The sequence below is a fragment of the Gymnodraco acuticeps genome, unplaced genomic scaffold, assembly GCF_902827175.1.
Source record: "Gymnodraco acuticeps unplaced genomic scaffold, fGymAcu1.1, whole genome shotgun sequence".
In the NCBI taxonomy this organism is placed as follows: Eukaryota; Metazoa; Chordata; class Actinopteri; order Perciformes; family Bathydraconidae; genus Gymnodraco; species Gymnodraco acuticeps.
The window spans coordinates 45,351-64,048 of record NW_022991045.1 but is presented as its reverse complement, the minus strand read 5'-3'; the positions used below and the strand labels follow the sequence as shown (position 1 = coordinate 64,048).

The window sequence follows — 18,698 nt, the reverse complement described above, 5'->3', positions numbered from 1 at the left end:
AACAGCTGCTTTATCTTACAGAGGACTCAAATTAAATGTGAAGGGCACTGCAGACATCACCACACTTTTGAAAGCCCGCCTCTGACTGCAAATAGCTACAAAGAGTTCATACCACAAGACAAGGATGTCTGCAAAGGCATGTCAACTTTACTCCTAAAAAACCTCAACATATCTGTTTGATGTGGCCTCGTGCACATCTGACTGAGTCCTGCACATGAACCAGCCTGTGGTGTTTTCTGAGCCCAGCATAATGACCACTGTGGCATAAAAAGTACATCTAAGAAAATCCCATTCCAAATGTTAATGAATGTGCATATGCATATTGCATAATTCATTGATGCAGCCTATTAAAAAAGCCACATAGACGCATGCATCATCTCTAATTACATCGTTTTACAAGACAGGGTTACTGCAAAATCTAAAATACTTAATTACTTAGTCCTCCTTAGACAATAACGACAGCGGACTGCCAGCTTTATTAGAGCCATATCATTTATTTTACAACTTCTATGCATACTATAACATTGCTTTTATTGCTGTTTTGCTGTGTTTTGGCACATGAGAGTCTTTGGAGTCTTCTCGTGCTCAAATAGCTTAAACTTTACACCCTTCCTCCAGAGGCTCCATTTCCATTGTTCTGCTCCCAAATACTCTGCTATTGTTCATGACAGAAATCAAAAGCTACATGCTGTTTACGCTGGGTGTAAAAACCCTCCGAGCCGTGTGTGCTTTCCCCACTTTCACTAATCTGCAAGCTAGTAGCGGGATAATACAGCGGGGAAAGAGGAGAGTGGAGAAGTAAGAGTGTGTGGATTACAATCTTGCACAAGCCTTAGCAGCAAAACACACACACACACACAATACCCTCGTTGCACCACAACACAGAACAATGAAAACTGCTGCGATCAATGTGAAGCGGATTTCCAAATCATCCTCACACACATTTTAATCACAGATTTTCTCCTCCTTATCCGTTTTGAGTTGACTCTAAAGACACCCAGAGCTGATGAGACTAAAACGCTCCTAATTACTCGCTTCAGGCTGAGTCAGCAGAGTGGACGATGCTGAGGGAAAAGCCAACAGAAGGTTCACAAATGAACGCATTAAGCCGCCAGATTTAAGCCTACAGCGCTGTCGTGCACGGCCGCTTACAAAACATTTGCTTTATCTTAAAATAATAATAGTGGTCCGCTTACGGAAGCTGTTGAAGTATTAGGAACTGGGAACATTGTGTTAGAGTCGGCTCCTTTGAATGAACCCCAATTTTCTTTCTTTATAAGTTACATTAAAGAGAATGATCCTAATGTGTTTGTTAAATACAATTCAGACACGTTTAAACTTACGTTGGTAAAAGCATTAAGAACTAATCCTGGTCTGACTTTTAGAGTTTAGCAAATTATTTATGAACCATAGGATTGAATAGTACAACAGTAACATCTATGCACACCTTACACTGCAATGTTACTTATATTCTTACATTTCTGTTATGTTTTTAAATTGTATTCTTATGGCTTTTGACAGTTTTAAATTGTATTAAAATGTTATCTTTGTGCTTTTGTAACTGCTGCGCTGAAGACATGTGCTGATCTTAAACAAACTTGCCTTGCGTTATTCAAGGTTCAAGGATCTTTATTGTCAAACTAACATAGCTACAGAGTAATGTCGTTGAAGATCTTAGGTCACAGGCTTCTCCAACAATGCAACACAATAATACAGATAAGCAGACAATATTAAAATATACTTAAAAGTAATACAAAAAGTGGAATAGTGCAATACGAGTCTATATACAAGTTATTGGAATGATATATTAGATAATAGATAAATAATTACTAAGTAGCAGATGGATGTTATGAAATTGTTTCAGTTGTTTTCAGTCTTATTGCCTGTGGGATGAAACTGTCTCTGAATCTGGTGGTTTTTGTCCGGATGCCAGACGCCAGCAGACAGAACAGTTTGAGGCATGGGGTGATGGGGGTCTTTGATAATCCTGAGGGCTTTCTTCCTGAGCCGCTGGGAGTAAAGGTCCTCCATGGATGGCAGCTCCGTCCTGGTGATGTTCTGTGCAGTTTTCACCAGCCTCTGTAAAGCCTTACGATTGAGGGCGGTGCAGCTGCCGTACCAGGCCGCGATGCCTGATTCCCTGATGGCTCCCACAGGATTGTAGCTGACATCCTCGTGGATTCATCTTCTTATTACAGACACATGCATTTCCTAACATTCGGTCTATATGCTGTAAAATGTATTATCTCTTGAATTTACACACGGCATCTATTGCACGTCTGTCCGTCCTGGGAGAGGGATCCCTCCTCTGTTGCTCTCCCTGAGGTTTCTCCCATGTTCCCTTTAAACTGTGGGTTTTCTCTGGAAGTGTTTCCTTGTACGATGTGAGGGTCTAAGGACAGAGGGTCTAAGGCAGTGGTTCTCAAACTTTTTCTGTCAGGCCCCCCCTTTGGAGAAAAAAAAAAAGTCGGGCCCCCCAACACAAATAGTCAGGCTCAGTGGCGGCGCCAGAGATTTATTTTGGGGGTGCTGTGGGGTAGCTTGACGTTTCATAGAGGGTGCTCAAACATTTAGGGTTTCCCATTAATGTACCGGGCGCTACAGTGGAATGTTCTACTGCAACACTCCCCACGCAAATACACAGTGTACCCGCGACTGTTACCATGAAGGCTCGATAATCAGCTCACGGCATATAGGTGTGTAAGCATGGGTAAAGTGCTATTTTTATAGGTGGTGTGTGGACCTCACATAGGGGGGTCCGGGGGCAAGCTCCTCCGGGAAGATTTTTAAATATTGAAGTTAAAAGCATCAATCTGGTGCACTTTGAGAGCAACATGAAGAGATCTATGGATACCTCTCTCAACACAGAACTGTAAACAGATTTACTATTTCTTTATGGATATTTTACAAATCACTCCCCTTTTAAACTTTATTCATTTTTTAATGTCATATAGTATTTCATACCTGTTTTTAATTTATTCTCTTATTTTTGTATAACTATAATGATCATATAAACGTGTGCCTCGGAAATAATTGTTTACATTAATGGTGACCAAAACGTTTGAGACCCACTGAGATAACACTGAGAGTCCTTTAGCTCACTGAGTCTCTCAGTCTGACAGGAGAGGACTCTCCTCCACTTTGTTGTTAAAAAAACTCCTTATATCCGTTAGCGTAGCTCGCTAGCACCAGAAGCTAACATCAACGATCTCCGGTACTGGTGCGCTATCTCTCTCTCTCGCTCGCGCACGCACACAACATGGCTCATTCCACACACACACACAGAGCCGAGCTTTAATGAAACACAGAGACCCAGACGTAATAGTACTGTATCATATTATTATTATTTTCAAAATATGATTTTTTTATTTTAACTTTTTTTCCTCCTGGTCTCTCGCGCCCCCCCCTGTCATGCCTCTGCGCCCCCCTGGGGGGGCGCGCCCCCCACTTTGAGAACCACTGGTCTAAGGACAGAGGGTCTAAGGACAGAGGGTCTAAGGACAGAAGGTCTAAGGACAGAGGGTCTAAGAACAGAGGGTCTAAGGACAGAGGGTGTCGTTTTTCTCATACTGATATTCTGAACAATCTGTGCTGTTGTATAAATAAAACTTGATTTGATTTGATTTGATGCAGCCAGTCAGGATACTCTCTATGATCCTCTACCTGTAGAAGTTGCAGAGTATCCTGGAGTCCTTGTTCATGTTATACAGTTCAATGCGTGTTTGAACATAAGTCCTGTGCATTAATCCAAACAGGTTCCTCAGGGCTTCATGTGAAGAACAGAGTGAGGCTTGTTGCAGACGCCTCTGAGAGGAAGCCTGAGCACCGTCACATAAAAGCGTTTCAAGGCATTAAGAATATGTCTGAGAGCTCAGGATCTGATGAAGAGTCGCTCCTTTTCACGCTGTGCAGATTTAAGCTCGTACAGAAGACCTATTTGATACATGGGCAGCTATAAACAACAGATGTGCCGGGAGTTTTTGGACACAGCGTAGAAAATTCAAGAAGAAGTTTTCCTCTTTTTTTTGCAATATTGGTCATAAACATACCTCACACACCTGGATATTGAACACACACACACACACATTTTGTTAGCATCCCCTATCCATTTCTCCCTCAGGCAGAGTCAAGCTGACACAGCATATTTCATCTGTTAGCACATTCTCTCTGCCTTACTGTCCATCTGACACACACCCACACCCACACACACACACCCACACCCACACCCACACCCACACACACACCCACACACACACACACACACACACACACACACACACACACACACACACACACACACACACACCACACACACACACACACACACACACACACACACACACACACACACACACACACACACACACACACACACACGCACACCACACACACACACACACACACACACACACACACACACACCTCACAGCTGGCCCCTAACTGGCCTAAGGTGTTCTAAATAGCTGAACAGAGCAGTAGTGAAAGCGGGAAGGCGAGATGAAACGAAAGCGATTAAAGAAAGGACCTCCCGCAGTCTTAAGAGCCAACCAGCATATTTTCTGCACTGTGCTGGTTACTCCACATATTTCATCCACAAGGAGCATCAAGAGAGAGGAAAGTGTGTGAGGGTAAAGAAAATGAAAAAGTGCGGTTGGAGGTAAGGTTCATCCTCCAAGGCCGTTTCCAATTACTGATCCGTCGCAATACTGTTTCTGTTGCCTTGGCTACAATTTATTTCTCCTCTCTCGCCTCCCTGTGCACTGTGAACTGTATTTATTTGCACTTTTTCTGCCTCCACCTCTGGTTAACAGCAGGAGAGGGATGAAAGCATCAGCAGGATGCCTCACTTGGTTACCCAGATGAGGATTGACTCAGTTAATTCATTAAAGCAGTCTATATTTGGATATAAATGAATTGTATCTTTCATTTCAGACACCACAGATGTCAGCGTTCCTCAGTCTGCTTTTTAGCAAACACTGAGGTGAAGTTTGAGATGAAGAAAGGGAGTGTCTATGTGTTTCCTCACATACTTTCTCCTTGTAAAACAGATTTTTTTCAGGCCTTGAAGGTTGCTTAGAGACGGAACAAACAGCATCTTTAAAGGGCGATTACTGTTCGGCCAAAGCTTCAGAGACGCAGACTCGGGCCTGTGTGTGAAAGCCAGATAATTACCCGAGCAGGCCTATTCCACTCTCTCCTTAATTGGCTGTCAACGTTTTGAAAACAAAATGAAGAGAAAGTCACAGCGAAAGTCATGACTGCAGGTTGCAAATTACACAAGAAAATTGCTTTCGCCTTTTTATAACATGCACACAAACACATTTGCTTCGGTCAAGCCATGTGTGTGTGTGTGTGTTAATGTATGTGTGTGTGTTAATATGTGTGTGTCACTTGAGCTTCAATCTCAGGATCCATGTGTCTGTGATCCTCTCCAGAATGGAAGGAGTCATCACATACAGAGCATCAACTAGTTCCTGAGCAGTGTCCTTCACATGCTGATATCCAAGAGAGGGAGTTACACAGTCACAAGATGGAGGAATAGAAAGCAGTATTCAATGTTTACTTCAGATTAGCTCCACGTCAGAAATGAGCATGCTTGATGTCTCTCTCCATAGAGGCTGAATCATCATGTTCATCACAGAGCTATCATATGCCTCAAACAGTCCTGATGCTCTTCTAGGTAATCACACATCCTGTCATGAACACAGCTACAGTTGATACCTTTGTTATCAAGTTACAGTACTCTCATGTTGGAGGAGGACATTCAGTATTTTCCCAACAGTGTGTATGTGTGTGTGTGTGTGTGTGTGTGTGTGTGTGTGTGTGTGTGTGTGTGTGTGTGTGAAATACCTCTCTTCGCGGTTCTGGCCCACACACACTCGTCCTCCGTGGCGGGGGGTGGGGTTGCTGCAGGATCGCTGGCGGACCTGGAAACCGATCCCACAGGTGGTGCTGCACGGAGACCAGGAAGTCCAGGGGGTCCACGCCCCGTTTCTATGGAGACGCAGAGCAATTTATAGATATTAACGAGACATTAGAGGTAAATACAGAGATGGCAAAAGTACACACATCCTTTATTCAAGTAGAAGTACAGATACTCGTGTTTAAAATACTCTGGTAAAAGTAGAAGTATTGACTAAACTTCTTTACTCAAGTAAAAGTAAAGAGGCTTTGAAATGTACTTCAGTAAAAAGTACCCATAACTAGCAGCTGTTTTAAAGAGTACCTGACCTCCCTTTATATTAATAGAACAATAATGTCATTGTTAGCTAATGAATGTTTCCATGCTGAACAACGGCAACATGACAACGTTTCCATTGGTCCCTCTTCTTTAGAGAAGACCAGGAAATGATGGATACACGGATCGTGTTCAAATCAATAGGCACGCAATGACTCTAAAGAATAATGATCACGCATCAAACACACATTCAGACTAAAGGAACCAGCTGTTTGGAGAATGAGAGAAGTAGAAAGTACAAGTATTTGAGTTCAACATGTGAGAAGTAGAAAGTACAGGTATTTGAGTTCAACATGTAAGAAGTAGAAAGTACAGGTATTTGGGTTCAACATGTAAGAAGTAGAAAGTACAGGTATTTGAGTTCAACATGTGAGAAGTAGAAAGTACAGGTATTTGAGTTCAACATGTGAGAAGTAGAAAGTACAGGTATTTGAGTTCAACATGTAAGAAGTAGAAAGTACAGGTATTTGTGTTCAACATGTAAGAAGTAGAAAGTACAGGTATTTGGGTTCAACATGTAAGAAGTAGAAAGTACAGGTATTTGAGTTCAACATGTGAGAAGTAGAAAGTACAGGTATTTGAGTTCAACATGTGAGAAGTAGAAAGTACAGGTATTTGTGTTCAACATGTAAGAAGTAGAAAGTACAGGTATTTGGGTTCAACATGTAAGAAGTAGAAAGTACAGGTATTTGGGTTCAACATGTAAGAAGTAGAAAGTACAGGTATTTGAGTTCAACATGTAAGAAGTAGAAAGTACAGGTATTTGGGTTCAACATGTAAGAAGTAGAAAGTACAGGTATTTGAGTTCAACATGTAAGAAGTAGAAAGTACAGGTATTTGTGTTCAACATGTGAGAAGTAGAAAGTACAGGTATTTGTGTTCAAAATGTAAGAAGTAGAAAGTACAGGTATTTGAGTTCAACATGTAAGAAGTAGAAAGTACAGGTATTTGGGTTCAACATGTAAGAAGTAGAAAGTACAGGTATTTGAGTTCAACATGTGAGAAGTAGAAAGTACAGGTATTTGTGTTCAACATGTGAGAAGTAGAAAGTACAGGTATTTGTGTTCAAAATGTAAGAAGTAGAAAGTACAGGTATTTGAGTTCAACATGTAAGAAGTAGAAAGTACAGGTATTTGTGTTCAACATGTAAGAAGTAGAAAGTACAGGTATTTGAGTTCAACATGTAAGAAGTAGAAAGTACAGGTATTTGAGTTCAACATGTAAGAAGTAGAAAGTACAGGTATTTGAGTTCAACATGTAAGAAGTGGAAAGTTCAGGTATTTGTGTTCAACATGTAAGAAGTAGAAAGTACAGGTATTTGTGTTCAACATGTAAGAAGTAGAAAGTACAGGTATTTGTGTTCAACATGTATGAAGCAGGGTTTCCGCTAGGATTTTTTCTCGCCGGTCAAATGTCCGGGCAGAATTTATTTTACCGGACAAATTTGAAACTTACCGGTCATATTTCAATAATAATAGTAAGAGTTGTGTTGCAGAGTTTCCATTAGCAGGTAATTACCGGACTATGAGCAGATATGCTTCAGTTTAAAACTCAGTTCACGGGGCTCATTTTTATATTGCTTCAGTCTATAATCGTAACAGATCGAACAATTCAGATCCATTTTTCAATAAATGATTCCACCAACAACAAACAACATAATTATTACATTCAAACAAACTACTTGTAGTAGCCTAGATAACGTACATTATTCAAAAGTTTACATTAACTTTGAATAATAACACGGGAGAAACGGATCATCTCTTTTCCCCTCTCCCTCCCTCTCTCTCCTGACAGCCCGTCAGTTTCTCATGCAGCTCCTGCAGCTCGCTAAACAGTGGGCGGGGCTTCAGGTGATTATGCAGAGCTGCGTGTCTCGGTCAGACTCAGCAGCTGATCTGATCTCTCTCGCGTGTCTGGTTATACTTCACTCGCGTTTATGTCCATATCGATCAGATCCAGCTCTCCTGATCGTTCTTTATATAGAGCACCGATCAAACTATTAAGAGTGAATATCGGCCGATAATGACCGGTGGCCGATCGATCGGAGCCTCCCTAATTATTACCAGACATTTTGACCGGCAGGTTTTGAATTTACCGGTTTTTAATAAATTTTACCAGCTAAAAACCGGTAATTACCGGCTAACGGAAACCCTGGTATGAAGTAGAAAGTACAGGTATTTGTGTTCAACATGTAAGAAGTAAAAAGTACAGGTATTTGTGTTCAACATGTAAGAAGTAGAAAGTACAGGTATTTGAGTTCAACATGTAAGAAGTAGAAAGTACAGGTATTTGAGTTCAACATGTAAGAAGTAGAAAGTACAGGTATTGGTGTTCAACATGTAAGAAGTAGAAAGTACAGGTATTTGAGTTCAACATGTAAGAAGTAGAAAGTACAGGTATTTGATTTCAACATGTAAGAAGTAGAAAGTACAGGTATTTGTGTTCAACATGTAAGAAGTAGAAAGTACAGGTATTTGAGTTCAACATGTAAGAAGTAGAAAGTACAGGTATTTGAGTTCAACATGTAAGAAGTAGAAAGTACAGGTATTTGTGTTCAACATGTAAGAAGTAGAAAGTACAGGTATTGGTGTTCAACATGTAAGAAGTAGAAAGTACAGGTATTTGAGTTCAACATGTAAGAAGTAGAAAGTACAGGTATTTGTGTTCAACATGTAAGAAGTAGAAAGTACAGGTATTTGAGTTCAACATGTAAGAAGTAGAAAGTACAGGTATTGGTGTTCAACATGTAAGAAGTAGAAAGTACAGGTATTTGAGTTTAACATGTAAGAAGTAGAAAGTACAGGTATTTGATTTCAACATGTAAGAAGTAGAAAGTTCAGGTATTTGAGTTCAACATGTAAGAAGTAGAAAGTACAGGTATTTGATTTCAACATGTAAGAAGTAGAAAGTACAGGTATTTGTGTTCAACATGTAAGAAGTAGAAAGTACAGGTATTTGAGTTCAACATGTAAGAAGTAGAAAGTACAGGTATTTGAGTTCAACATGTAAGAAGTAGAAAGTACAGGTATTTGAGTTCAACATGTAAGAAGTAGAAAGTACAGGTATTTGAGTTCAACATGTAAGAAGTAGAAAGTACAGGTATTTGTGTTCAACATGTAAGAAGTAGAAAGTACAGGTATTTGTGTTCAACATGTAAGAAGTAGAAAGTACAGGTATTTGAGTTCAACATGTGAGAAGTAGAAAGTACAGGTATTTGAGTTCAACATGTAAGAAGTAGAAAGTACAGGTATTTGATTTCAACATGTAAGAAGTAGAAAGTTCAGGTATTTGAGTTCAACATGTAAGAAGTAGAAAGTACAGGTATTTGTGTTCAACATGTAAGAAGTAGAAAGTACAGGTATTTGTGTTCAACATGTATGAAGTAGAAAGTACAGGTATTTGTGTTCAACATGTAAGAAGTAGAAAGTACAGGTATTTGTGTTCAACATGTAAGAAGTAGAAAGTACAGGTATTTGTGTTCAACATGTAAGAAGTAGAAAGTACAGGTATTTGTTAGAAATGTAAGAAGTCAAAGTAAAAAGTCGTCAGAAAAATAAGTAGTGGAGTAAAGTACTGATACCAGGAAAATGTACTTAAGTACAGTAACAAAGTACTTGTACTCCACTACTTCCCACCTCTGGGTAAAAAGGGTACAATATTAAACTAATAGATATCACAGTGAAAGCTCCCATGTTCATCACTGGCATTAAACTCAATATTTGTTGCCTTACAAGTGTTCTGCCACTTTATGTTTGAATATGCAAATGAGGCAGTATGTTATGCCAACTTTAGGGATTTTAAGGGATTAATAAACGCGTGTTTTGACCTCAAAGAAGGCAATTATTGGTTTAAAAGATGAGTAAAGAAAAGCATTTCTTTGAAACGTTTTCATGTAACAATTAGCTGCGTTTTCTTTGTTTAAATTTGAGTGAAATCCCTTTTTTCCTGCTATTTAAATGAAATATTTGTAAGAGTCTAATTGGAAAAGCCACTGTCACTACTCTCAGACTATATTGATAAAAAAAGACACTTGATCAGTAAATAAATAATGCCGATAAATCTGATTTGCTTCTCCTCATCCTCCACTCACATGTTGGTTCTTTTGTTTAAGTTCATGGTAGATTCAGAGCAGCTTCTCAGGTCCAATAACGAAGTGTTAAAACAGCATCCAATCAACACCTCTTACCCCCAAATAACTGACACTGAATATACATCAAACTTCTCCAGAGTCGGTGTGAGGGAGCAGGAAATGAGTTCAATAATTGATGCGAGGTACATGACACAGGAGAGAGATGGAACAAAATTAACACTTTGCAGATTAACATAAATAAATAAACGTTAATTGTTTATAATATTGTATTAATCATTATTTATGTCTGTCATTTTTTTGTTAATTTGTGGTCATTTCGTGTCATTTTTGGTATTTCCTATCTCTTTGTGGATATTTTAAATCTTTTTTTAGTGGTTTTAAATTTGTCATAGTCATTATAATCATTCTACGTCTCTTGATGTCTCATGTTGGTCATTTTAAATATCTTCCTGGTTGTAACGTGTCTCTTTGTAGACATTTAAAGTGTTTTAATGTCATTTTCAGTCTCTTTCTGGTCGGTACGAGTCTTTTAGAGTGACATCTTGGCCAGATTGGCCCCTGAAACGTTGAGTCTAGGGCCTGTTCCTTTAAAACCAGTTCAATAATTCCTCCATAGCTCAACAAGTCGTACCTGGAGCAGTTGGCGACCTCCACGCTGATGCCAAAGCAGTGCTGACCCCCACACTGAGGGGCCGGGTTATTACAGCCTCTGGTTCGACACAAACAGGACCCCGCGCTTCCTCCATCGTTATGACTACACATGGACCATCCTGACCAGGCGCCAAAGCCTCCATCAACCGTCACATTACGGACCTGTTAGCAACGAGAAGGGCCAGAAATAAAACATTTGAGAGTAATGGGTTTTCTGAGAAACTGCTTATTGCATTAGACCGATGCTCTCAGGAATGCATCGCTCTGGGAGCCCACGGCTACAAACAGAAATACATTTCCCTGATGCAAAAATAACAGCATTACATCTTCCACAGCACATCCTGAATTGAGCAGTTATGCGAAAAGCAAAAAGGTGGAAGCTGGAAGATATATGAAAATTGTGTGAGGACATGATGAGACTCAGAAATAGAGATTCACAAAGGCAAATGAAGGCTGTGAACGGACACATTCAAAATATGAGGAAATAAAAGTGGCGGTGTAAATAGATATCTGAGGAAAAACAGAATGAAACGGGAAGGCTCAGATATTACAGGAGCCATGAATTACAGGAGAGATGTCCTGCGCGAGCGAGCTAAACACAAAAACACGCCGGCGTGAGATTCAGATGATATGAGGCGTGTCACTGCTGCATTTCAGGGTGATTTAAAACGGCAGAAAACACTTTCACACGCGGAGAAAAGAGAGATCATCAGCTGCTCTGGCAGAAGCAGACAAAGCGCCGGGCCCGTTTGCGCTTTTTGGTAATTGTACTCCGCTGTGTGTCTAAATGGAGGACGCTTGGCATAGACAGACAGCTTTTGCATCAGTGGGCTGCCTAGAAAGCAACTAGGAAGAGAAAAACAACATCGTAGGGCAATCAATTACAGCTCAGACTATAAATACAATGGATCATAAATATGAGATGCACGCTTTCTGAAGAGCATGTGTCATTTCTTTCATTCAAATCTGGAAACCAAAATGAAAACGCAACAGAAGCAGAATAATAAAGTCATTCTAGAAGACGATAAAAACACTTTGGAGCCGGCTGAAATTGCTAAAGCTGTCTCTTTTTTTATATTTTTATATACTGTAAAATCATGTTTTTAGAGTGGGGGCTGATTGAAATGACTTTTAAAGCAAAGTACAAAAAGATAATTGAGTGGAAATGTCTATTTTAGTTGAGGAAACTTCCCTAAAACAACTCATTTCTGCTTGTTTCCATATAGACGTGTGAGCCAGATGGCGTTGAGAAGCTCATCCCCTACACCAGTGATTCTCAAATGGGGGTACGCGGACCCCTGTGGGTACGTTGGGGTACTGCAGGGGGTACGTGAGATTTATATTAAAAGAAAAGGTTAATTAAAAAAATAATCTTAGTCAAATAACTTAAATAGAAAACACAATTTTATATAAAACGTTCCTAGAACCACCAAGGGGGTCCTCATATAAACATGTCAAATGTGTGTATTGTATTTTATAGTTGTTCACAATAACATATTACTTAAATTGAAAAACTCCTGTTTTATAAAAGTGTTATGTTATTTTTTTCATGCATGAAGATGACAATATCCTTAGTTTGTTGTAATGCATACCACGAAGGAGTTAATACATCACACACTGAGGGAACATCACTATATTGTAATTATTTATATAGGCTTTTTCGATCAAAAATGTTCGGGATCGGTCAGGGGGAACTTGGCTGAGAAATGTTTCAAAGGGGGTACAGTGGAAATGTCTATTTTAGTTGAGGAAACGTCCCTAAAACAACTCATTTGTTTCCATATAGACGTGTGAGCCAGATGGCGTTGAGAAGCTCATCCCCTACACGACGCTCCTCAGTGTGAAACCTGACTGGCCTCCAGCTCCAATGCTTCCACTTTGCAGGAGGAATGCAGCCGGATGAGCCTTTTTTGAAACTGTTAATGGACTCATAGGGAGTGAGACACTAACTGTGATAAAAGACGACGTGTTGTTTTTCAGTTTTCACATCTTGGCAGCGAGTTGTTGCAAGCAGACACTTTTCTCATTTTGGTCACGAGCCTCATTGTAAAGCCATTTATCTCCGTCAGAATACAAAGTGATTACTGCCAAAGTTAATTCATGCTCGCGCTAAATGGATCTGGGTAGGTTAAGTGAGTAAATACATATTGCATTACTGCTGTGGGCAGTGGTGTGTGACCATACTTTAAAACTAAGAAATGGGTGGCTACAATGCGGCTGGAAAGTATCTTTAATTAAATCCTGGATTTAAAGTATTCATTTAGAGAAAGTTAGCTTAGCAGAGACGGGCAAACATTGTTAAAGTGCGTTACGTTCAAACATAATGAAATCCACGTTCCAGCATCTATTGCTTATTAATAAAAGCATTGATTTCTATAAAAACTAAAAGTTTGCAGTCCGATGTGTGCAAAGAAATAACATTTTAAAGGAAAGTGAATGATGGCTATCAAGCTGTTGGAAATATGGATATTAGGGACATGTTTTCTTTATAGTATGTCTATTTTATTTATATGTATAGTAAGTCTTTATATTTTAAACGCACCACGTCACTATTATTTATCTATATGTACAATTTTAGCAAGTTTTTATATTTTCCTGTAAGCCAGTACAACGTTTGTTTTAATAGTACACTCTGTTGTTGAAATGACAATAAAGTATGTCTAATAATAATTATGTTTATTTAAATCATGCATTTAAAGTAGTAGTTTAAGGTCAGGTAGCTTAAAGATGAAGACATCCGCATCCTATCACCTCCTATCACATATAATGCTCCATATACAATAATAGATAAAATCCATATCTATATAAACATTTAACGTTTTCAATGTCATGTCAAATTAAATATATAAGAAGAGACAGAATAAGCATAATTCCAGAATTTATTATGACTGTATTCAATATAAATATTCTCAGAAAGGGGTTTTAGCCTCCTGCGCAATTAAGATGTTCAATTGCATTCAATAGTAACCTGGAAAACAATGATGAGTGTGTCTGTGAATGCACAATGCCTGCATGTATGTCTGTTGCAGCCTACAGTATTTCAGGAATCATGTGAGGATGTTAGCCAGGTTTCTGCCACAGTGATGATGACAGATGCCACTGGAGCTCGGTGGCCTGACTGCCAAATATCCCTCTGAACATGAAGCCACATAAAAGGGCATGGAGGGCAACAGAACTGAACATTATGTCTGTGAAATGCTTAAATCACCCCGAACACTGCTCAGAAATGTGGTCCGTTGAAATAAATGGACGAGCCGTTTTGCTAATGAGGGAGCAGTCAGAGGTGAAAGATTGAATACTCCCTTTACAAACCAATTATTTAAAGTTAAGTTCAGTCTAGAGCTGGTGCTTTTTATGAAGGTTTCAAAGTAAAGAAAGCAAAGGCAGTACGAGGTACAGCGAGGTTTGTACAGAGGGATACTCACAGGACATTTTGAGATGCTCTGCTCCCATTGGCTCATCCGGACACTCTCCTCCAGCGTGGTGCACTTCTTCAATAAAAGGTCCCAGCCGCAGTACGGGTCCCTGGCCCCGATACACGCTCTGCAAGGAACAGTAACGTTTAATGGGCTTTTATTAACCGCTCACATGTGAATACAGATAGCTCGCATCGAGACAGGACATTAAATCTAACACCGGGTCGACACAAAGAAGGAAAAGGCTGGAAGAAATGATAAAAAACATGAAAAAGGAGAGCAGGTGTAGAACGAGAGGCGAGAGCAAAACAAATTAAAGTCAGGAGCTCCTCAAGTGACAGAGAGGAGCTTATCAGCGCAACAGATATTTTCTGAGAAAATGTGTCTTTGCCGTATCTGCTTCAGGTGGTTTATTGAGTGCAATAAAAAGCCTCATGTTACTTTGTTCATGCAAATAGGAGTCTGTGGTGACAGCACAATGACATATCTCTGAGCCACGAGCATCAGTAGAGCCTGACGTGCCCCTGGTGAAATGTAACCAAAGTTGTCCGTGGGTTTCATAACAATGAGGCAAGGACAGAAGATCATATGCACCCATGCATGTGAAAATGCAGAACCACTGTGAGGCACACACAAGGTGGCTGACGTAGCGTCTGGGCGGCTAACAAAGAGTTTTTGGACTTTATTGAAGGATATTCAGGGTGACGACAGCAGTAGAAAATGAAAAGGGAAGAACAAGATGACATGTCTTACAGGGGGGCTTCAGGGCCAAGAGGACTGCATACCACCCGTCAGTGAGACACTCTGCCAAACAGAGAGGTAGCCTTCTAGTGTTTCAAACCTCAAAGAAATGAACCCAGTAAAGCTCACTGTATTGTCATGGTGGTATTCCTTTATTTTGAGGGTGTGGTTTACTAAGTAATCTTCCTATGTTGTTGCGTGCGGTATATTCGAAATGTAAATCCCCCACAACCCCCTGCCTCTACTCTCCATCATTATTCCCACTGGACAAAACAAAGAGGGTCAGAGGAAAGAACAAAAGGAAATTAAAATTAAATATGTATATTGATAAAACACTGTTACAAGAAATGCTAGTTCTGCACAATTGAAAGAAGTTAAAGGACCAATTGAAGTTTGCTTCTCAGAAATGATGCAGTGGCAGATACTGTGGATCACTGTGTGTGTTGGACTGTTGTGTCTGTAGCTAAAATGCATTATAGCTGTTTTTGTACTTTATTGATGCAGATTTACAACGTGATGCATGACTTTCTTGCATACAAAGATTCACAGCATCTGATCACATCTCGTCACCTTAAACATGGTTGCAAAAGGCACTTCAAAATGTAGGATTAAGCATGTAATCAAGACCCTACTTGGAAAACTACAGTAAGGACAGTAGGGAATTACTGTCTTACCAAATGTCCAAAATCACAAATCAAATCCTGTGTGTCATGATAATTAGGGGGGTGAACAATTGATACCTTAAGACACATGTGTCAAACTCAAGGCCCGGGGGCCAAATCAGGCCCTTGGTGGATTTCATTTCGGCCCGCAGGATAATTTCTAATTCCTCTTAGATCTGGCCCTCCGGTATATTGCTCTCACACCTTCACTCCATCCTGAGGGTCTCCTCCGCTCAGAGCCTGAGCCCAAACATTGATGACCTTGCACCCAAGATGAGATGCCCAGTATCTGAGCTAGCATCACAGAGCAGCACACTGAGCTCAATGGATGTTTCCTTCTGCCTTTTCTCTCTCAGGACAACAGGGCATGTTTGGTTTTCTCTTTGAGGGGAATAGTTTTGTTGAAGCTGTTGTTGGCCTGTGGGAAAATGTACTCATAAGAAATGATAGAGCCATAAGAAATGAATGCAGCTGATTATTTAATGTTTAATGTTGTTTTTATAGGCAATAATTGAAGCTTTGTTAGTTCCAGGTTTAATATGTGCAATAAGTTCATTTCAATAAGTTCTGCAATAAACATTGAACCAGTCCGGACCTCCACTAGTACCCATTTGTTTTATTTTGGTCCACTGTGTGTTTGAGTTTGACCCCCCTGCCTTAAGAGATGCAAATAATGCAAGTTGCCAAGTTTGCACTGCAGCACAGAATACTAGCATTATTTTACTCTTTGTTGACACTAAATGCAATGTACTGGAGGCCTAAGCCACCCCTGAGTCCCTTTTCCCAAATATCACCCATTCTCATCTGGAAATATGTGCGAAAGACATCCAAAAAATAAATAAAAAATGTCTGTGCAGCTAGTACCAAACCCTTGCAAGACTGTGGCATGACATGAAGTCACTAGGATATTAATTATTGTCCTGATATGACATGAAGAATGGAAACTAGCATCTAAAGGGTTAAATGATGACCCTTCTAGAAAGTGAAGTCTCTGACCCGGCACGTAACGCATGACTGGTTTTTTCTTTCTTTTATCTTTTTAGTTCATCTGACTCTCTTGCACTCTCTTTAAAAAGGGAATCTAGTGATTAAGTGCCCAGGCTGCAGCATATATCACAGAGCCACAGGTTTAATATGAAGCCTTAACTCGTCAGTGCCAATAACAGCTCCTTGTGTGAGAGATAAGGAATGCAGGTGTGAGTCCTCTCTGTGTGATGACGGATGTGATCCGTATCTTGTGGTGAGACTTCACACCCGGGCCTCTGTCTCGGGCTTTTTTATATAATATTTATGCCTTGACGTGGTGTCTTCAAGACCGACAGAAACACAATATATCTGCCTCACACACACATGCACACGCACACACACACACACATACCATGTATACATCACTTCAGGGGACATTACATTGACTTACATGCATTTCCTGGAGACTTATCCTAACCTTAACCATAACCAACACTTGCCTAACCCTAACCCTTACCCTTAACCTTACCCTTACCCTAATCCTAAACCTAACCAAGTCTTCACCCTAAAATTAATGATTCCCCTCATGGGGACCTCCAATTTGTCCCCATAAGGGAGGCCAGTCCCCACACGTGACTGTGTAAACAGATTTAGGTCCCCACAAGTATAGTAATGCTAGACCACACACACACAGCTGCAGCAGAACTGTGTGTGTGTGTGTGAGGAAGATAATGTACCGACAGACGGACAGAGGGCAGTTTGAGTGGCTCAGACAAAAGCTGATTTACAGGGTTTAAAATCTGAGCGACACACAGGCCTGGTTCTCTCAGATAAACAGCATCTTCTGGAGAGACGGAGCTTTGAAAGTTTTTCTGTGTGCATATTTTCTGACAGTTTCCATTGAGATTAAAGGTCCCCTATTATACTGTTAGTCATCAATATATTACAGGTCTCAGATATATACAGAACCTGTCTCTGATTGGCTGAAACACCAAACAGATCATTGCAGCATTACCCATAATCCCCTCTGTTTCAGCCCTGTTTCCAAAGTGCTGATTCTCTGTCTGTTACTTTAGATGAAAATAAGGAGCCCCTCCCCACGCCCCTCTGAGAAACATTTGGTTACAAAGAACTCAATGGTGCTCTAGGAGGAGATTCAGGTGATATGGGGGGGGGGGGGTTACCTTGGTGCTGATTGGCTAATGGTTACACAAGACAAAACATCGTTATGACATCATAAAGTGGCCAAAATCTGATCAGCTCATTTTCAGACAGGTTTTTATAGAAATGGATCAAAAAAAGAGAGAAACTTTGTTCCTGAAACTTTCAGAGTCTCTTTCCACAGAGGGGACACATGTTGATGTAGAAGAGACATGAAGAAGAGGGGGCACATGTTGATGTAGAAGAGACATGAAGAAGAGGGGACACATGTTGATGTAGAAGAGACATGAAGAAGAGGGGACACATGTTGATGTAGAAGAGACATGAAGAAGAGGGGACACATGTTGATGTAGAAGAGACATGAAGAAGAGGGGACACATGTTGATGTAGAAGAGACATGAAGAAGAGGGGACACATGTTGATGTAGAAGAGACATGAAGAAGAGGGGACACATGTTGATGTAGAAGAGACATGAAGAAGAGGGGACACATGTTGATGTAGAAGAGACATGAAGAAGAGGGGACACATGTTGATGTAGAAGAGACATGGAGAAGAGGGGACTCATGTTGATGTAGAAGAGACATGAAGAAGAGGGGACACATGTTGATGTAGAAGAGACATGAAGAAGAGGGGACACATGTTGATGTAGAAGAGACATGAAGAAGAAGAGGGGACACATGTTGATGTAGAAGAGACATGAAGAAGAGGGGACACATGTTGATGTAGAAGAGACATGAAGAAGAAGAGGGGACACATGTTGATGCAGAAGAGAC

General features: G+C 40.3%; 1 protein-coding gene across 3 annotated transcripts in view; it reads right to left on the bottom strand.

The window, feature by feature from the left end:
• sema5a (sema domain, seven thrombospondin repeats (type 1 and type 1-like), transmembrane domain (TM) and short cytoplasmic domain, (semaphorin) 5A) overlaps positions 1-18,698 on the bottom strand; it is a gene marked incomplete at its 5' end in the record, with an annotated part of 116,376 nt that overhangs the window by 53,025 nt on the left and 44,653 nt on the right. For all 3 annotated transcript variants that reach the window (XM_034236539.1, XM_034236540.1, XM_034236538.1), the window contains 3 exon segments: positions 5,851-5,994; positions 10,960-11,141; positions 14,405-14,522. In XM_034236539.1, the coding sequence (XP_034092430.1) occupies positions 5,851-5,994; positions 10,960-11,141; positions 14,405-14,522 (444 nt within the window).